Source organism: Phasianus colchicus, chromosome 1, assembly GCF_987193195.1.
Source record: "Phasianus colchicus chromosome 1, bPhaCol1.hap1.1, whole genome shotgun sequence".
Taxonomy (NCBI): Eukaryota; Metazoa; Chordata; class Aves; order Galliformes; family Phasianidae; genus Phasianus; species Phasianus colchicus.
In genome coordinates this window covers 73,858,646-73,880,891 of record NC_143436.1, presented here as the reverse complement: position 1 = coordinate 73,880,891, position 22,246 = coordinate 73,858,646, and the positions used below count along the sequence as shown (strand labels likewise).

At 37.3% G+C, this 22,246-nt stretch overlaps 1 protein-coding gene across 1 annotated transcript; it reads right to left on the bottom strand.

The window, feature by feature from the left end:
* Positions 1-1,027: 1,027 nt before the first annotated feature.
* On the bottom strand, positions 1,028-20,466 carry MRPS35 (mitochondrial ribosomal protein S35). Its single transcript, XM_090147776.1, has 9 exons — positions 20,287-20,466; positions 19,985-20,172; positions 19,238-19,281; positions 17,631-17,798; positions 17,170-17,230; positions 14,868-15,007; positions 10,670-10,779; positions 8,281-8,350; positions 1,028-1,538 (listed from the first exon to the last, which is right to left on the bottom strand). Exons 2-9 carry the CDS (start codon positions 20,136-20,138, stop codon positions 1,260-1,262), a joined length of 1,026 nt encoding a protein of 341 aa, XP_090003902.1. The 5' UTR covers positions 20,139-20,172; positions 20,287-20,466; the 3' UTR covers positions 1,028-1,259.
* Positions 20,467-22,246: the final 1,780 nt, after the last annotated feature.

Genomic DNA, 22,246 nt, shown 5'->3' with positions numbered 1-22,246 from the left:
GGAGGGACTACCCCCTCTGTACCCAGCGTGTGCACGCAGAGCTGTAATAAAAATATATATCTGCTTTATAACTACTTTGTGGTTATAAAGTTTTTTTCTGCAAGTCACCCTAAATCTGTAAGTCTGATGAACAAAGGCTCCTCTACTCCTTCCAGAAAAAGGCTTTCTCTCTAAGCTCAAATCTTAGTAAGCCAGGGAGGTACAGTAACAGTTATCCTTTCAAACTAGTACTTTTAAGGAATTCTCATTTAATTGTGAGCAGGCAAGTTTCTTGTAATTTCAGAGTTTCGAATCAATTCCTTTCAACCAAAAATTATTAAATGTAAGATAAACGTCCATATGGACTACTTCCTCTGTGCTTCACAGCATTAAGTGGGAAGCTACAGCCCTCAATTTCAGCAACCCTCATTCTTTCTTCCCAAGGTACTTTTGTATTCTGTAAATAACTGTCAGTTCATCTTGCAATCGTCATTTTGTACCTTATTTTGTTGTGAGACAATGAAAGTCATTACCTTGCTAATGAGTGAACAAGCTCAGTAGCTACTTGAGCCAGACATAAACACACACAAGGTGCCTGTCTCCTAGATGTAACCAAGTTGTTGCATGGGTACAAAAGATTTTAAGCACCTACAATAAAGGTGGTTCTTAGATCTCTTGCCACATTTTGTTCCATTATTGTATTTTAATTTAGAGTATGTTAGCCCTTGTGATGACAACCGAGAACCTCACATCAGTGCACTTCAACGTCTCTCCTACAGTTAAACTTAGGTAACACAATCTTTACTTTCCAGAAAGGAAGTTGAGGTAGAAAAAATTTGAGATGCTTGGAAAGCATTGAAAAACTTTGGATCTCTTAATTAAGAACCTCAAAGTTAATGGAACTTGGAACTCAAGTCATCTATAACTTGAAACTTTTCAAAAATAATACATCAGAAGAAGTGAAAAGTCAGAATGTGATTAAACACAGAACTAAGACAGGATTTCGCAGGCTAAGAAAGTACAGAACAGAATGTTCAAGTCACCAATATATGACTCAAGGCATACTTTATTTAAGAACAAGATTCCTGGACAGCAAAGTTATGTTTACAAGAAAATCTAAAAAAAAAAAAAAAAAAAGAAAAAGAAAACTAACTACTTTCAAGACTAACTCATCAACAAGTTTCATAGTTTTTGTTCAGTTCTGAATCCATATCATACAGTAGTATCAACATATTATAATTTAGTATTTCTGTAATAACTAAATGTACCTGCAGAATCTTTCATGGTAATGCTTGTATATTTAATAGTTTTTTCACAGATTCCTTATACTGAGACATATTACTTGCTGTTTCACCTTCATTTTTAAGTGCAATTACAGAGTTTCTGTAATTTCTAACTACTTCAGATGCAAGAAGCTCTTCCTTAGTTACATTACTGACATTCTCTGTGGCTTTTATTTGAAGTAGAGTAGCCAGGGCATTTCTCTGAGAGGAGCTGTTTTCCCAAATATACTCTTCCATGTCTTCCTCAGTCTTCTCGCTCTCCCATGCCTCAGTTTTCTGAAAGAAAATATACCTGATTTTAAAACTAAAAACGGAAACAAAGCAAAAATAATTTGTAGACTCTTTCTTCCTCATTCCAATTCAGTTAAAAAACAAAACAAATCCCAAACCGTATTATTATAGTTATTTTCATTCCCTGAGAATTTAATGTGTTAGTAAACAATGTAGTAAGAACCTTACAAGCAAGAGAATAAAACAATGAAAATTGTGTAACATACTTTTAGAGTTGTGAAACAGAATTTCAGTTAATATTAACCAGTTTGGCTGATAATATGCTCAGTAGGTAATTTCAACTGTTTTTCTCACAAGAATTCCAATAAGAACTGGAATTTCTTTTGGGTTATAACCCAAAGAAAAAACCCAAAGAAAAAACACCTCTTCATCTAAAAAACAAAGTAACCAAACCTAGTACTAAACAGGCACAGATGACTGTGATTTGTTTTTAATATACTTGCCAATACAAATAAACAGATTTTTTTTTAACATCACAAACAGCATAAGGATTTATTTTAAAGCAAAACTTGCACTTTAAACACTGTAAAGACTTGCAAACTTTCCAAAATAAATGATTAATCTGACACGCTGAAAAAGGCATATACATAGAGCAGGTGAAGGGTCCTACACATGAGGAAGAATAACCACACATATCAGTACAATTTAATTGCTAACCTGCAAGAGAGGAGCTCTGCAGGGAAGGATCTAGGTGTTCTGGAGGACAACAGGTTAACCACAAACCACCACTGTGCTAATGAAGGCCAATGGTATTTTGGGGTGCACTAAAAAGAGCACGGCCAGTAAGTCAAGGGAGCTACTCCTCTCTCTCTACTCTGCCTTCCTGAGATCACAAGCTGGAGTAGTGCATCTGGACTCCCCAGCTCAAGAAAGACAAGAAACTACTGGCAAGAGTCCAGCAGAGAGCCACAAAACTGATGAGAGCCCTGGAACATCTCCTATGAGGAAAGTCTGAGACCCCCAGCTTAGAGAAAACTAAAACTGGAATCTTATCAATGCTTACTGATACCTAAAGGACAGGTGTCAAGAGGATGGACCTGAGATCTTCTCAGAGGTGCCCAGCAACAGAACAAGGGGCAAGAGGTACAAACTGGAACACAGAAAGTTCCATACGAACATGAGGAAAAACTTCCTTACTTTGAGGGTGACTGAGCAACAAGCTGCACAGAGAGACTGTGGAATCGTCATGCCTCTGAAAGGTCAGTTGAAAGGTATTTATTTCACTCAGTTGTTTCCTATTGTCTGAATCAGGAAAGATTCTGATCTCACCAAAAACACTGGTGATATTAATGGTCCCATTCTTTAATTGCTGTTGAATTTGCTAATACCCATCCCTGCAGGACTTTCTCTCAAATATTTAGAATATGACACAACTGTAAAAATATCTATGCATTAAAAAGGAGACTTGTTTCTCCAGTAACTAGAAAAATTAAGGCTAAACAAAAGGTATGCAAAAAACTACTACAGTCTGAAATAGCACACTGTCAAGATTTAACTGAAACACTGCAAGCCACAGTTTTGTTTCAATTCCAGCTTTGTGATGTTTGCTTAAATATTCATCCCTTGTGTGATGAAGTTATTTTTCTTTCTTTCACTGAAGTGAGCATTTCCTGTCAGTAAAATTTCTTTTGATTTTAAATTTCTGAATTCAGGAAAGTGTATTAAATTATCTATTATGCCACTTAGCTTTTCTGACTGACATTAATGATAAAGACTCTTTGGAAGTTGTTAGATTTTTATTATGAGTGAGTTCATAAGGAAATGTAACATAAAGTATCACAGCATTTAGAAATCACCCCTACCTCAGCCTCAGTTTACGTTATTGGTGTAAGGACATACTGAGAAAGAACACTCAAGAATGGTACAATTATATCACACTTTATTATGCAATCTCAAAGTCATGAAATTTAACCAAAGAAGTCTTAAAATACACTAAACAGTGCTCAGAGATAGATAACTGTCTTTCACCAATCACTGGTTACAGCACTCCCTTTATTTTCTGTGCATCGAGTCTTTTTCCCACTCAGGGAAAGAGTTCCAGCAAGATGTGAGTGCCATTCTTCTGCCTGCTGTTTTAATCCTAAAACCCATAGGTCATAGCATTGTGAGTGTTCATAACAAGGCCTGCTTAGGTTTCAGAACTTTATCTTATAATCCAAATAAAAATACTGAAGTCCTACTATGAAAATCACCATGTTCCATTGCTGTCAAGTTCTCTTGATATAACCTGAAGTGATAAAAATATCTTTGTAATGGCTTCAAATGACCAAAGAGAAAAAAGGCAATACAATGTAAATGTGAATTTGAGTCTAGAGGAAAACTACCATGGATACTGGGATAACCAATGGTTATGTAAAATATTCATTCTGCTGCAAGCAAGCATATACTCCTCATCCCACCTGTGTCTTGTAGTTAAATGCTCTACTGTAAAAGGAACATAAAAGCAAGGTGGGATGTCTTCCTCAAATTCATTTAATACATACAGCTTTGGGAGTTCACAGACAAATTTAATTAAGTCTTTAGTATCACAATGTCCTGTACATTCCACTGTTTTCTTCTTCTCCCATCTACCCTCCTGCTTCAACTTTCCTGTTCCTTCCGTTCATCAAGTATTAATTGCAATGCATACGACGTATGAGAAAGGGAAGCACCCAGAAGACCTTTGGCTATTATTGTACATATTCTATCAGAAACCACTATCTAATTATCTCTACTCCTACATGCCTCCTTCCTTACTGTTCAAGTCTCAAATTATTTCTAATCATTCTTCTGTACTTATACTTTTAGAAAAAGCAAGAGATCAGAAGTGTGCACATTATTATTGTTTTTAGTATGTCAGATTGCACTTTTATTTTAAGAGATGCCCTTTCACTTTGTATTCCTAAGTAACTTTTCACTAACGATCTTTTAAGATCTTATCTGTGTAATGCAGAATTATATCCTCCATTCTGTATCATCTTGCTTTGTGCATGTTGAAAATCATGTCCATCTGGACCATGAAATACTGTTGCAACTTTTTGTAATCTTGACAAGTTTGAAACAACTGTGAATTCTTTCCTTCTCACTATCTTTTCCATATCCACCACCTTTATAGTTACTAGTAATATTTTTTCTTATTCAAAGCTGAACTGTGTGCTCCACTTTGTTCTCCCTTCCACTATAAATTCATACAGGATGTCACTTTATAGTGACAAACTATCAATCTCAATTACGTGCTCTTTTTAACCACTTGGGGGCAGGAAACCATTACTTTTTAAAAACCACTTAATACCTTAAAAGCTGAGGTTACAGCATTCAAGAAGTACTATTACATAAAGCAGCAGAAATACAACTATTTTATCTGCTGTTTAATAATGTACTTAATGTATCTTACTCTCTCATTTGGTGAATTCACTCCAGGCACAATCCTGGGAAATAATTTGAAAGTAATCACAGAAAGTCCAATGAAAGAAAGATGATTCTTGCTACAGATGGTGCACGTCAGATATCTACTGCATACAACACTGATAACTATTAAAAATGAAGGAGACCTTCCTGCATGTTAAAATAAGTATTTTTTAAATAATTAACATTCTTAAGTTCTCAAATCTGAGTATTTTGAACATAACTTGACTCATGTTTTGAACACCTTCCCATAGCTGTTCTGTGTTATGTACACCTTATTTGAAACAGCAATAATAGAAGGCAGATTAAGAACCAAACAATAAATTCACTTTCTTCCTCTCTTCCTTCATTTCCCCTACTAAAACAAATAAACATGCAAATTTATCCACTAGAAAGTAACAAGGACTATCAAAAAATACCAAGACACCTGCTGCCAAAAGGAAGGGCTACACTATTCATTACAGGAACAAAGATAAACATCACAATTATTGCTTCCAAATAAAGGGTTTTAATTAGTGTAAAAATCAGGTAACATTTCTTTATATTTTTAAGAAAACTCTTAACAGTTCTTAAAAAAAAAAAAAGCCTTCAGCTTTAGCAAGATTTTGCTAAAGTTAATTGCTTATATTTGTCTAAAATGGTAAGATATGCTAGTTTCAAGCGCAATATTACTTTTAACTACAAATCCCCCGGGCTTATATTACCCCAAAGGCTATCCAGTAGTATTCTAGTTCTCCTAAAAATAATCATAGAATCGTAAAGGTTGGAGAAGATCTCTAAGATCATCTGGTCCAACCATTAACTCATCATCACCCACGCCCACTAAACCATGTCCCTAAGTGTCCCATCTTCACATTTCTTGAAAACCTACACAGACACTGACTCCACCTCCTCTCTGGGCAGCCTGTTCCAGTGCTCAACTACTGTTTCTGAGAAGATTTTCCTAATAACCAGCCTGAACCCTACTCCCTCCACCCCAGCACAGCCCAAGGCTGTCACTAGTTACCTAGGAGAAGAGGTCAACCCCCACCTCACTACAACTTCCTTTTAGGTAGTTGTGAAGAGTGACATGGTCTCTCTTGAGCCTCCTCCAGACAAAACAATGCCAGTTCCCTCAGCAGCTCCTCACAAGACTCCTGTTCAAGATCCTTTACCAGCTTTGTTATCCTTCTTGGGGCATGCTCCAGGGCCTCAATGCCTCTCTTGTAGTGAGGGGCCCAAAACTGAACACACTGCTTGAGGCGCAGCCTTATCAGTGCCAAATACAGAGAGATCATCTTCTTCCTGGCTATACTATTTCTCATACAAGTCAGGATGCCACTGGCCTTCTTGGCCACCTAGGCACACTGCTGTTCAGCCACCATTGCCTAACGCCACCAGATCCCATTCTACACACAGCTTTTCAGTCATTCTGCCCAAAGCTTATAGTGATGCGTGAGGTTGTTACAACGCAAGTGGAGGACCCCGCACTTGACCTTGTGCTTCAGCCCATGAATCCAGCCTATCCAGTTGTCCTTCCTCAAGCATATTAATGCTTCCTCCCAGCTTGGCAGATCATCCATAGATTGCTCCAAAAATAATGTCTCGTTAGTTTCCATAGAAACTACAACAGATACAAAGAGCACAATTACACTATTTGATAGTGCCAACTATCTCTAAAGTCAACAGAAGTTGGGTATGATGTCCCTTTTCTGAGCTCAGAATAGGACTTTCAGTCCTCACTCCTTTCAGCTTGAGGAAAAATTTGTGAGAGTACTTTAAAAGCTGAATATTTCCAAGTTACAGTTGTGATTTAAAAGAGATCATGAAGAGATCAGGAAATGACAGATCCTAATTAGTAAGTAGGAAGAGCTTGGAACTGGGCTATATTTTAGTTTTTATAACTTTTTATAATTTCGTATAACTTCAAATACATGTTTAAAGATGTTTTGTTTATTTAAGATGATATTTTTCAGCCACATAAATCATCACATAAATCATTACAGATTACACCAAGCTAAGTGGTGCAGTTGATACACTGGAGGAAAGGGAAGCCATCCAGAGGGACCTGGACAGGCTGGAAAAGTGGGTCTGTGAGAACTTAATGAGTTTCCACAAGGCCAAGTGTAAGGTGCTGCATTTGGGCCAGGGAAACCCCAGGTATTTGTACAGAATGGGGGAAGAACTCCTTGAGAGCAGCCCTGTGGGGAAGGACTTGGGGGTCCTAGAAGACGAGAAGCTGGACATGAGCCAGCAGTGCATGTTTGCAGGCTGGAAGGCCAACTTCATCCCAGGATGCATTAAAAAAAAAAAAAAAAGGGGTGGCCAGCAGGGATAGGGAGGCAACTGTTCCCCATCTACTCAGTTCTTGCATGGCCACATCTGGAGTGCTGGAGGCCTGGGGCCCCAGCACAAGAAAGATGCAGAGCTCTTGGAATGAGTCCAGAGAAGGACCACTAACATGATCAGAGGTCTGGAGCACCTCTCCTGTGAAGAAAGGTTGAGGAAACTGGGCTTGTTTAGCTTGGAGAAGAGAAGGCTCCGGGGAGACCTCATTGCGGCCTTCCAGTACTTGAAGGGGAACGTATAAACAGGAGGGGGAATGACTGTTTACATGGGTGGATAATGACAGGACAAAAGGGAATGGTTTTCAACTGAGACAGGGGAAGTTTAGGTTAGATATTAGCAGAGAGTTTTTTCACCCAGAGGGTGCTGACACACTTGAACAGGTTGCCCAGAGAGGTTGTGGATGCCCCATCCCTGGAGGCATTCAAGGCCAGGCTGGATGTGGCTCTGGATAGCCTTGTCTGGTGGTTGGTGACCCCACCCACAGCACGGGGGTTGAAACTAGATGATCTTTGAGGTCCTTTTGAACCCAGAACATTCTATGATTCTATGATAAAACAAACTTATTCATGTAGGGAGACTTTTCAAGCAAACAAACGTCATTATGACACACGTGACACTCAGTTATGTGTGAAACTTAGACTAATTGGAAACAGTTAATTAGCCGAGTCAGATAAATTCAAACAAAATCTGTCTTAAAAGGAAATTTCAGAGAATTTTTAAACCCTCTAATACAACATTTCAGGTATAGATATAAAATACACACACAAAATAAAAACAGCACAGGCCTTATAAAGGTAATGAAATGAAGTCTTAGTTAACTGTGGAAGTATGATCCAAGCATAATCATCTTTGTTGATTTTGAAGAAACATGATGGGGAAAAGCATCTAAGGTAATATTCCTTAAGCAGTGCAGTCAGAAACTTTTATTTTAAAGTTTCAGGTAAGTTTTGTTTATGCAGATAGGACAGAAGGGATAAAGAGAGAGCATGCGAGATTTTCTTCCCCAACTGCTTACCCAAGATTCATGGTACAGAACTGTGAGGAGATGTATTCCATAATCATAGTTCTGTCGTCTTAGTGGACATCTGAAAAATTCATAAACAAAGCTAGTCTTTCTGAAATTGAACTACAGTAAATATGTAAATATACGTGAAGAAAATAATAAACTTACCAAAATTTCTAATCTGTAAATAGGCAATTCTAGGGAAATGTGTCTGTGTCTGATTCTAACACTTCTGAATTACACATTATCAAGAATAACATGATCATAAAAACATGAAAGAACATCTTATAGTCTAAAGGAAAATGTACAAAAACAATTTACAGACCTTCAGAACCTGTTAAAAAACAGACTAACATGTGCTGCATTCCTCTGCCAGAAATAGCCAAAATTGAATCCAAAATGCATTAGTCTAGACTGCCTTAAGACCTGATTTTTTTTTTTTTTTTTTACCTAGATCTAAAAGGAAGAAAAAGGTGAGAAAATCAATTCAGTGTAGTTCAGAACACAAGACCTAATCAATAATCTAGACAGAAAAATTCTCTAAGTCAATGTAGCTTTGTATCAAAATAGAATCACCAGCTACATTTGTCCGGATAAGGCACATCACTGTAAAAGCACTTCTTAAAAGTAGTAATACAAAATGCCCACCGAGATTTTGGTGACATTAATCAGTTTCTCATGCTGATCACCAGTAACCTCCTCTTCCTCACACCTTTTCCAAGAGGCTGTTTTGTCTCCCACTTTTTTGATAAACAAGAGTTCAATTCTCTTTTTTCTAGAATAACATATAGCAGATACACTGAAACTTAGGAAACTATTTGTCCTACACACAATATAGTATCTCAGTTCCAGCAGCTCTGCAGTGAACCAGATCAAGGACTGATACCAGACAAAGCTGGTTCTTTTCTTCACCTTTCCTTCTGAGGGACAAACTCTTTCAGCAGCAGTACTGAATTACAGCAGATTACAGTGACTATGGAACTGTACTCTTGAACGATATAAGTTACACAAAACCCACAAATCATGAATTTTTTCGTTATTCTAAGGATCAGTGGGAACCTTAAGTAGTAAGAGTTACGACTGTCACTATGTATGAAACTTTGAATGAATTATGATTGTTTCACATTTCCAGAGAATAAATATTTAAAAAAATACTTTATATTTCTACTTTCAGCTTTTACTGACAGATACTACTCATGGTATTACCTTTCCATTTAAAAAGCTTACACCTCCAGATGGGATTGCCTGCAATTTTTGAAGTTAACAAGTTAATTAAAACAGGAATTTCCCACAATGGTAGTTCTGAAAATTCAAGTACTGGTTGTCTGTTATAAAAGTTGTCATCAGAAATAAGCCTGGAAGCAGTTAGCATACATTTTTGTTTTTGATCCCTGATTTGTCTTACTGATGAATACAGAACGGATTGAATTATACAATACTACATCTGAGATGCCTTGAAAACATTCATCTGAATGGCTAGGGACTGACTATTCTAGCAAATAACCTCTTAAAAGGGCTCAAGCTTCCTCATACTTACTTCACAAAGAAAAAACTTCAGTTTAAAAGTATTTCAAATACTAGCCTAGAACAAAATGGATACCGCACAGAGATTAAGCCTCAGAGTTTACTAGAAATAAAGTGAAATATTAATAAGCACATTAAAAAATCCTCCAGGAATGATTCATGACACCATTCACAAATACCACAGAGGTGAAATACCTTTCAGCTATCCTAATAGCCACACAGTAAGTTTTGCCATGGATAAGAAACTGTAGCTCACGTGGTCCCAGTAAGCCACCCAGACTTTCAAGACAAAAGGAATACATAACTATCCTTTTAACAGTAAAAATAAAACTGACTGAAAGTCAGGAAATTAATTATGGGAAAACAAATCATAATAATTTTAAAAAGCTAACAGATAAGACTACCAATATTTTTTTTCCTAACTGTGAATGCAGACGTGAAATAAAGCACATAAAGCAATGCATATGGATTCTCTTAAACGCTTCAGAATTCAAACACAGAAAACAAACTTCTCCAGTGCAGTTTTCTGAAAATAAATGTGAATAATTACAATGATTTTTTAAAATCTAGAACATCAAAACACTGAACAATGTCTGAGCACTGATGTCCTCATTTTTCTTGCCCACACCTCTTATGAAAATTGTTGTAACCTACAGAAGATGTTTGTGAACAACTGCTACTACTTATAATAAAGATTTTCAAATATAATATCTGATAAAACTGAGATAAAACAAAGATTATGCCTGATATTATGTGATTTGTTCATAACATTTTTTAACACTTATGAACAAAAGTACTGGTACTGATTAAATTGGAAAAGATTTGGCCCCTTTTTCTACTGCCAGTGTCAAGACATTTTTTCATCTTGTAATCATACCTGTCTATTATAATTGTGAGTACATCTGTATCCTTGCAGTACCGCGCTCCTACAAGTTTAATGAGCTTCTTCTTTGCATGGTCATCCAAATTCAGATTAGAAAGTTTAACCTTGAAGTAGAAGAGAAAACACTCATGATTATTTGGAGAAATTCAATCTCTGCAACCTGAAAAATTTTTTCAGATATGATTAGACATATCTTTCATACCTGTACATGCATTTTTAGAGTTTCTTCCAGTTTTATCACTTACCAAGAACTTTTAAATGCATGGTAAATACAATGTCAATATTCAAGTAATAGATTTCTTCTCATTTAAATACCAGAGGGGTTGAGAGAATATTTTGACTTAAACTTCTTTCAGATGGGAAAAAAAGCTGTCAGTTCCATCTGTACCTTCACTTCATACTCATATGAACTTAATGTGGAAAATACATATTTCTAGCAAATTCATGTTTTCTAGATATAGACTGGTAAGGGTAATATTAAGATATTTTAAAAATATTTGTTACAAGCACCCAGAAGAGTAGGAAAGACATCAAGAGTCATCAACTCAGAATTCTCACCATCATTATTAGAAGATCATTAATACAAGTATACCAAAATGCATACAAACCCAGGGGACCAAAACCATCTCACATAATACATCAAACCAGTGTGTTAACAGCTTCCCTTCTCTTACACTATCAAAAACAAAACAAAAAACCAAACACAAATATAAGGAAATAACTGTTACTTTTCTAAAAAGAAAAAAAACACCACAACACAGAAAACCCATAATTAAGTAGTTACTCTGAAGCTAATTTCTGAATATAGTTACAAGTATGATAAGTAAAGCAAGGTGTTTTTAGCTATTAAATGCTTGTACAACAGCAAATAGCAAAGCTAGATATCTGAAGATATGGGGGGTTAGAAATGTAAGCTGATGATCAAAACTAAAAATTTTAAGACATTAAATGCCTTTCATGAATTGGACCATTGCTTTTTTCCCCCTGCCATCTCTATATCCTTCCTAACACATCACTGCAGTACAAAGGAACTGATCAAATCCTAGAATCTTGTATAAGAAAACCATCTGGTCTGTTACCTATGCTACAGGAACATTAAAAAAAAAAAAACGAAGTCATATTAAAGTGACAAATGTTTGCACGGCTTCTTGCTTCAAAAACAAGATATGGTTTAGAGAGCTTAGAATTCTGAGATGAAATGTTGCATGCTATTTTACGTTGAATTTTAGACAAGCTAGAGCTCCACAAAGAATAATGATTGCTTAAAAAATAGTTTTGTTTTAAATCCTGTTGTTTGGCACAATTCCGACAATTGCACTTGGGACCAGACTATGACAAACTTGGTACCAAGAAATACAGGCAATAGGCTACAACAGATAAAAAATGAGCATCTACAGTAAGATCTCAACTTAAAACAAACAAAAAATCTCTGTAAGAATTTTTGCTTTTAATTCTTAACAGTTTTCATTATTTTCTTAAAGAACCATGAGAAAGTATATCTTCTTCTGTAACAGTCTGCAACAGAGCAAACAGAAAAATCTCTCACTGATACAAACTCAACCCTATCTGACCCAATGTCATCTACTTTCACTTTTAAATCCTTCTCTTCTTCCTCCCTAAGCAGTTTCTGTCGTCAGAGGATTAATCACAAAGTACCAGACAATTAATTTATTAATGAAGTCTGAGATGAGAGTATCTATAAATGAAAAGGCATACAGACAGTTGTTCCACATTTGTCTCCCACTCCCCCTTTTCTATAAAGCATGCATAATGGACAACCATATAAAGCCTCACAGGAATCAGAGCCAGCTAACATTAATGGAAGATTTAGACAGAATAATAAAAACTTATTTCCGTGTATCATTTTGAATTATCCTCTCTACTGTCTCCTAGACCAACATCCTATGTCTTCAGAATCTCATCTAAAAGAAGAGACTTATATTTAGTAACATTTTACATGATTTAGAAGGCAAGAAACTTGCATGCTCTCACAATCTACTGTTTTTACTGAGAGGAGACGACTGAAGGTTGCTTGACCAAGCAGCTGAGCTCTTTGCCCTACCTGAGATACCGTGCCCACCACTGTCCTGGGAATGCTTTGAACACAGGAATGATGAGGGGGGGAGCAGGGTGAGGTCAAATGAGTGTCTCCTTCTGTACATTCACAGTCCAGCATAAAACCAGAGGCTTATATTCTCATTGAACTTACTTATATTCACGATACATACAAATTGCAAAAATCTGGCATTTACTAGGAATGTGAATTAAGAGACAAACAGTTAAACTCTAACATGCAGTGACAAAAAAGGGAAACTACTGCTAATAGATGGCTAAATGTATATTTAAGTCAATGACAAACCGAATTACATTCCAAGCAATAATGTTTTACAATCTAAAGGGAAGATGTAGCCTCCTACAGATAAAACAAACTACTGCTGTTTGGTTGCCCTAGTTAGATGCCACAAAGCTGCTCTAATGCAGCATTTTTGCTTCTGCACCAAAAGAATACAGCCATCACTGACTCCACTGATGCTGCTTTTAGAATAGGCTCAAATCTAGTCTCAGAAGGCATATTCAAAAGCCACAGGCCTAACTTTTATACCACAAGGACAGGAAAACACCTCAACTGATTGCTCAAAGCGAGGTTGCGTATCAAATACATTCTATTATTTCCCAGAGTGCATCATATTATATTGATTTCTACACGTTTTAGCATCTTTATGAAAAAAAAAAAGTTGAAACATGCCAAATCAAAAAACAGAATGGGCTTAGGGTGCCAGATACATATTCTCAATGCATGCTTGAAAACAGAAAAATCTAAAGATGCTCTTTTTACGTCACAATTCAGCACAGAAGAGAGAAAATTTAATTTAGACTATATTTGAAATAATTCATTAGTGCTTAAAAAAAAAAAAAGAAAAGAAAAAGCAATGCAAAAGAACCTGTTCAGGTATTTCCTCCTTGAACCATTCTTATAAGAAGCCCGGGCTCAGGAAAAAAATGCAAATACTTAATGAATTTCTACAAATAAATTCTAGCTGATTTCAAAAAAAGAAATACTTTAACTAGGTTATTACTAAACCTGCCTTTAAAAAAACAATGCAGTATGCAGAGTTCACAATTCCTTAACACTGCTTCCTGAAGTTTTCTTCCCTGAATACTGTTTTTATCCATACCAACACGTACAAGAGAACATTATTTGCTAATATAAGTGTGCATATAGAAATATGAAGGTTGGAACAAGAAAACACACCATTTACAACCAATAGAGTAGTAAAAAGTCTTGGTTTAGTTATATCCGCATGATCCTATGTTAGCTATTACACATCTCCATGAGATTTTGCTTTGCTTGCCTTTATTCAGTACACATATTAATTAGAACTCACGAAAATAAACAAGATAGGCAGATGAATAGATCTTCCAGTTCTACAGGGCATATACTAAGTAAAATTAGAAAGCCGACTCTCCTTTTCCCCTCTGGTTCTTGGTCTTTTGTTCCCAATGCTACTGTCTCTTCTGCATTTTGTCTTCTCAAAAAATTAAATATTTAGAAAGGTTGTGGACAAACTGTTCATTTCTTATTTATCTTCATAATATTCTATCAAGCTAATATTAAGCATCCCAAGTCAGAGCACATTGAATCATTAGTATTATGAAAGACTAATTATTTGAACAATAGTTAGTTGAGACCCCCACAACTACAGCACCAATCAGCTACTTGAAACATTGGATCTAACAGTTTTCTGATTACATGCAGTGTACAAGCCACAGACAATGATATGCCAAAGCAAAAAAAATGGGGTCGTCTGATCTCAGATATTATTTAAGATTTCTCAACCAAAGAAAAGAGATCTCCAGCAAAAAAACCCTTTTTGATAAAGGACAGCATGTAGCCTCATACTGTTCAAGTGATAACATAGCACCTACCATGTCCACATATGGAAAAGTTGATTTTTAAGAATGTATGCTACTTTGTCTGTATCAGAGCTCAGAATTTACTTATAAATATGTATCCATATCATTATAAGCTGAGTTCTAACATCCTGCAATATATAAGGAAATTCTCTGCTGCTTTTTTTGGTCATTCAATGAACCATTTCTCACATTCCCATACTTCTAAAATGTTTTAAAAGAAAGTCAAGTATTTGGGCGTTAAAAACAAAGGTGATTGCTTTCCAAGAGTACTACTTACTCTTAAAGTCACTATTCTTGCTTTGGGATTACGAATAGATGTACCTGCAGAAACATAATCCACTGTCTCAATTTCAATAGGAAAATGCTGCTCACATTTCTCATCACTGTCCAAAGCAGTTGGCCATTCAGTGCAGAAATCTGTATAATAAAAGAAAACAACCCAAGTAATTTCTTTTCTCAAATTTACTGTCATTTATGTTTTTAGAAGTAGTTCTAGAGAAACTATACTTTATCACAGGCAATGGGAGCATCTCTGCTAGACTCACTCTAGTATTTCAATGTCTTTTTTGTACTGGGTTCCTCAAAACTGGACACAGTATTCCAGATGTAGTCTCAGAAATTACAAAGATGGGGAAAAAAAATAATTTCCTAAATACAAATAATTGGCTACACTTCTGGTAGTACAATCCAGAATACAGTTAGACTTCATCGTTGCAAGGGTACACTGCTGTTCCACATTCGACCTTCAAAAGCCTGCTGACTCTCCACGGTCTTGTCCACAAAGATGCTTTCTAGACCTTCGTCCCCTGCAGGCCTCACGTACAACTGGCATGAGCTATTCCATCCCAGACACACAACTACTTACATTTAGTTAACTTCGTGGAAGTCCTAGCAGCAGATTTTTTTCCTGCCTGTTGACATTCCAATGAATGTTTTACTTCCACCCCTATTTGTTACTATCTGAAAACATGAAGCGGTGCTCTCTGTTATCACCCAACTTGTTAAAATGCACACTTCCCACATACTTGGAAATGGCTTATAGGTTTGCTTCATCACCATTTTCTGTTGTTTCTGACATTTTCTCTCTCACCCTCATCCTTCATGAAATTTTCACGCAAAAATATCCTACTCATCCTGGGTAATGCTAGGTAATCTTTGTATTTGTATCTTGTGTTACTCAGGAGTTCCCTGCTCACCCATGCTTCTACCATACTTGCTCAAATTTTTGCCGACTGGAATGGACTATTCTTGTGCTTTTAGGAGGCAGTTCTAAAAGCTCCCTTTCTCCCACCCCCGCTATCTCCAATAAGATCTGCCAAGCAAACTTCTGAATCAACCAATATCAAACTCCTGAAGTTCCGGCTGCAGTTCTCTGAGTATTTTAAACTCCAGTTTCATGATCATTGTTATCAAGGCTGCCCCTAACCTTCTCAAGTGCAATCAGCTCTTCCTCGTTTGTGAACGACAAATCCAGCAGAGCATCTGTTGTAGTCAACTGGTAGATCTTGTGCATCAACAAATTGCTGTTAATATGCTAAATGTCCTTCTTACTTCTCTCAAGATCTTGAACTCCAACACCTTTTTTCACAATTAAGAGCTGCCATCAGCTTTCAAATCCAAAGCCAGTTCTTCCATACTTGTGACTAACACACATAAAACAGAATTTTCTCATGGACAGTTTGCCCAGGATCCAAACACAATAACATTGATAGCAGTCTACAAGTCTCCAAGATTGTTTCTATCCCATTCTGCTACTTTTCCAGAGAACGTTTAGATGGCTATAGCTTCCCATCAGTACTGAAGATGGTAACTGTGAGGGTTTTTCATCTATTTCAAGAACAGTTCATCTACTTTTGCTTCTTCAGGCAGGCTGCCCACCAGACTCTCAATTGGCTTGTAACCCATCTCACAGTAAACCTCCATATCCAAGCTGGACAGATCAGCAGCTCCTCCACCCTGCATGATTGTGAATCAGACAGGAACAAGATTTCTCCTTGCATTTTCATGACTCTTCAGACTTGTAATTCCTCCTGTAAATGCTGCATGTGTTTGTAAACAGGTAGTTCAAGCCAGGTCTCTTACCACCTCCTCCCTCCACTTCTCTCTGGGCTAACCCCATTAGGAACTCCTAATTCACTCTCTGGCTGGTAGATACTCTTGCTCTTCACTGAATCTCACACAATCTGAGATATGTGGCTTTTTTTTTTTTTTTTTTTCCTTAAATATATACCAGAATGACCATTGATTAGCTGTTATTAAACCAGGCTTTAATCTTCTGAGAACTGGGTCATATCCATCATCCATTTACCTTACGAGTCTGAACTATGAATTCTTCAGTACAAGCAGGGTCTAATAGAAGGGTAAAATTCAAGTCTCACAGGTGTACTTGGAAAGCTCACAAGACCTATCTGCTTATCCTGTATAATATAATAAATCAAAACCAAAGAATACTATACTAGCCAAAGCCTGACAAAAAAACAGCTTCAGAGATGTCCACCTTAACAAAAACACACACACATGCCCCCCAACAAAAAAAAGCCTAAGAAAGTAACAACAAAGTAAACAAATAAAAATCCTACCTCTGAGAGCTGCACAGTGTTTCTTAATTGCAGGAGGAGTAAGATGTAAAAAATTGGGAATCTAGAATAGACATACAAAGAGTTACCAAAATAATATCATTTTGTCTCTTAATAAATAAAAGGGCATTACTGAAATTTGGTTACATTTTCAGAATTTGTTAATGTAATTCAATACATTCAACAGAAGATAAAGGTAAGAAAACTCCTCAAGCTTCATTCAGGAAAATATTTTAAGTTCAGTAATAAGTCACAGGCATGATAACCCAATCAAAGCCTGCTAATTTGATTCACTTGTATTTCTTTTTAAGCTTTGTCTTCGCTACTTTTTAATTTAGAAGTTATATAGAATATTTTTCTATTTATAGAAAACAGTATCCAATAAAACTATTTCAATTAAAATAGCTCAATCCTAATGAATAATAATTTTCAGTGTTATCGCACACCAGTAGAATGTGACTTACCTTTATAAGCTCTAAGTTGCCTTCTTTTGCTGGAGGTACTCCTCCCTTCACTGGGTAGCCCATTCGAATTGGGAGAGGCACAGATGAAGGATTAAATGCAGCTGCTGTTGGATAAACACTGCTCCAGTCCTGGTCAACAGCCATCCTCTCAGTTCTGGGAGGTATATGCTAACAAATTGAAGATTGTACAAGGTTGATGGGGCACATACTGATTTCTGGTATCAAGCAGGAACATACGTGAAAAGTTATTCAGGGATAAATTCTCCAAACTAAAAATTTCATGACACACCTTAATATAAAAAAAAATTAGTGCTCACTTCCCAAGGAATTTTTAAAAGAGAAGCTATCAAAGGTTAGGATGCATGCCCTTCCCAGCCTAAATAATAAAAATCCATTATTTCAGAAATATTTCAAAAGAAGCCTTGGCAAGTTGGGGAAGAAGTGGGGAAGGGAAAAATTCAAAAATCAAACTCAATTGCCTGAACTGCTCAAGTGTTCACTGCAGGAGGCAAGAACATGAGTTTTAAGTTTTTTGAATTCCGAAAGCGTGAATAGTTTCCATTAAAAGAAATGGATATACATGCAAAAAAGTAAAACCACTATTTCTTTTTCCAAAGTCTTAGTTTGTTGATTTTTTTTTAATCATTTAGAAGGATAAAAGATAAACATATATATGATGTCATTTCCTTCTATCATTAAATCTGTACTTTGGAACAAAAATTTACACCTGGTCCATTTTTAAGTACTTGCTTTTAAAACCACGTCACATAGTATTATATTGCTTTTAAAATTTGTGTGACAAAACTCCTAGTGATTACTTCCTTGGATATCAGACCAATTCTACTGTGCAAGAACAATTTCACTTATACATGTAAACAAATGTTTTTTAATTATGCCAGAAAGCAAACACTACAAATCCTGCCAATCTGTATGTAACATTAAGGTACCTGTTCTTCTTTTAAATGCAACCTTAAGTTACTTTTAAGACCTGCAGTACATGGTCTCTGCACAAGCCTTTTTTTTTCTTTTTTTGAGATTACAGATTGAAAAGAGTTAGGAGATTAAAGAAGGTAAGTGTACATTCAGGAATTGATTCACATTAAATCAGTTTATTTTGTTTTAAATGATTCCTATAGAAACTATAAATCAGTTCACGTTGTTTTAAGTGATTCCTATAGAAACTATTAAGACTATTACAGAATCACAGAATTGTAGGGGTTGGAAGGGACCTCCAGAGATCATTGAGTCCAACCCCCCTGCCAAAGCAGGTTCCCTACACCAGCTCGCACAAGTAGGTGTCCAGAAGGGTCTTGAATATCTCCAGAGAAGGAGACTCCACAACCTCCCTGGACAGCCTGTTCCAGTGCTCCATCACCCTCACCGTAAAGAAGTTCTTGTGCAGAACTTCCTATGCTGCAGTTTCTGGCTGTTTCCCCTTGTCCTGTCTCCACACATTGCTGAAAAGAGTCTGGCCTCACCACTCTGCCCCCCACACCTTAGATATTTATTGACCTGGATCAGGACCCTCTCAGTCTATTAAGACTATTTGAGCATGGAAAATGTTCTCAGCCACCTCCGAATTAGCTGCAAACATACTCAATTCTTACCGATCTTATTAACTGTGATGTCCTGCCTCTTCTCCTTGATGAGTCTGAAGGAAAAAAATAAGAAATATTTTTCTCAATATAAACTATCATGTGGTTCTGTTGAAAAAATACAGCACACACTGCACATTTTTCTTCTCTTGCAAAACCAACATATACTTATATCATAAAGTAATTCCATTCTACCTCCTCCTACTATAAAGAAATTTAAAATAAAGAATACATATAGAGCTCTGCAACAACTACTATTACCTCTGTGGAGCATTCATACACAGACACACACAGTTCATACTAGCCTTATGCCTCCAGTCACAAACATCCACAGTCTATGATTAGGAGTGCCCCAATGAGCCCCACCACCTGACATCGCTCAAGGGCCCTTTTACAAACCTGGCAATCTGCAAATGACAAACGTCCACACTACCCTCAGAAAAAACGCTGGTAACAGCCCTGACTGCTCTGAACGCTTTGGACTCATCTGGACTCTGAAAAGGCAAAACTGCTCAGCTTGGGGGCAGACACAAAACCAAACACACAATACAAGTTCATATCCCTTGGCAACTGTTAGATTCTAATTTAGAATACTTAAATTCAGGCAGTGGCCTGCTGGGACAAGCAGAATCCTGACCCGAAGGCAGCGGGCCGAGCTCCCCACCCGCTCTCAAGGCCCAACCGCCCGTAACCAAGCACGGCCCAGATTCAGCCTCATGCCCGGCGGCAGCGTCACGGAGCGCGCCGGGCCACCCTCACCTTCCCTCTGTTTGGCTTCCCTGTTGCTCGCAGCTGGTGCAGAGAAGTAAGCAACCATCTCCGCCCGCCAGCAGCACCGGGCCAGTGCGGGCCAGCGGCCCGAGCCGGACACTGCCCAGCCCGCCGCCGCCGCCGCCGCCGCCGCCGCCGCCATTTTCGGGAGAGGAGCTGCGTGCGATATTTCCCGCCTACAAAGGGGAAGGGCAAACTTAGCAGAACACCCAAAGTGATTCGTCTCCTTCTGGAAGAGAAGCAGAATGGGTAAAAGAGGGAGAAATAGTCGGAGATTGAGTTGAGCTTACTTCCTTTGCTGCGTTATCGTGCTTTGCGCAGCAGCGTTAGGAATCCGCGGGTGCAGCGGATCCCTGGGCGAGGAGTGTCGGGTGAGAGCGATGCTCCCTAGCGAATTTTTTTCGTCTCGCGAATAAAAAAGTATGTAACTGCTCAGTACCTTTGTACGAATTCTTTTGCTCTTTGCCTCCCTAAAGCAGGAGAGGATCACTGATAGAGGCGATAAGGACACAGGCAAGGTGTCAACTGGAGGCATATGTGAAAGGGGAACTAAGCGAAAGAGCAGAGGTCCGCAACGTGGGATGAGGTAGGTCAGGTATAAGTGTGCCTCCCACCCGTAGTAGTAAGTCTGTGCAGGACAGGGGCAGCTCTTGTGGGGACTCTTCAGCTGCCCCTGTGATGGAGGTTCACTGGATTGCTGTGCAGGAACAGCATTTTAAATCTCTTTTAGAGAGAATGAGTTTCTTGCCAGTGATTCAGTCAGGAAGTTGCATTCTCAACTTCTGACTGTTTGGTACTGCAGAGATAGGGGAAAGGCTGTGTGCAGGTCAGTGTTTTTTCATATCACTTCTTCGGAAATTATTTCTCCTTAGCTAAAACCTGAATGGGTTCTGACATGCTGGAGTACGAATTGGAAACCAAGGATCACAATTTCATATATGTAAATCAACCTGTAAGTGACTAGATAGCTTCAATTTTACTTTATTTATTTATTTATTTCTGTTTCTCAGAAACAGTTGAATACAGCTCTGATATGGTGAAGGTTTTTGTTTTTGTTTGGGTAGCAGTAAACTTGTATTGCTGGCCAAGTGTTTTGAATTGCGACGTACCAATAATGTAGTTTGCCTTGTTATTATTAATAGAGCATCTGCAATGGCTCCACCATGACTTCATCCACATTCACGTAGTCGTTGTTCAGAATGCACTATTATTAGTGGATAATTTTTAATGGCTAAAAATAATTACAGGATAAACTTTTCAATTGAAAGCTTTTTGCAAAATTTCTGTTTTAGATCATTCACTTCATTTCTAACAGCACTTGGTAAAAGGACAAAACAAGGTATCTTGAAGTTCTTAGGAAGGTAATTTGAATGCTAAGTGCCCAAAGATCAGTGAGAGCTGGGCATCTTAGTGAGGATTTTGGATTGAGTGCTTCAAGAGGTTGAATGTACTTTGGGCTATAAAATTGATGGTTAGTAGTAAGAATCCCATACATGCTTCAAGAGACACAGAATATGTATACTTAATGCTAGTTACATAAGCTGTACAAAATTACACTGAATACCACGGAATAAGTTCAGAAATATATCTTACATATAGTACCTGCTTTTACAATTTAAAACATTACTGCCTTTTTACTTTTGGATTATCTGTGATTCACGCTCCATTGCTGTCATAATGATACATCATTATCTAGGTTCAGAGAAACACCTTCTGTGTTTACACACACCTATGCTCTTGCTCTACTGTCTACTTCAGAAGAATGTTTTAAGAAAGCATTTGCTATAATAAACAGTTCTAAAGAATCCCAGCTTCTTCAAGAATACTTATTTATGAGGCAGGTTTTTTTTTTTTTTTCCATGGCTACTTTTAAACAGATCAAATGGTGTCTTGTTGATTGCTTATTGACTACATTGACTAAGCTAAGCTAAATACAGTCTCAGATTTCTCAAAGGTGATTAGAAGTAGTCTGAAGTGCCTCATATGCAGATATTCCCTGCTGAACTCATCATGTTCATCTGATTCTTCACCCCCTTTTCACTGTTTTATTAGTGATACTTTGAAAATTTCTAATGCAGTGGTAATGAAGGATAATATGAATAGACTAGAAAATACACTAAAATTAAAAGAATTTCTGCAGCCTTTCAAGTTTTCTTAAAGTCTTCTTTCAGGACATCTTCTCAATTTCATATTGGCTGGCTTCTCCAACATATGTATACCTGAAAAGAAATAACAGTCTACACAATCAAA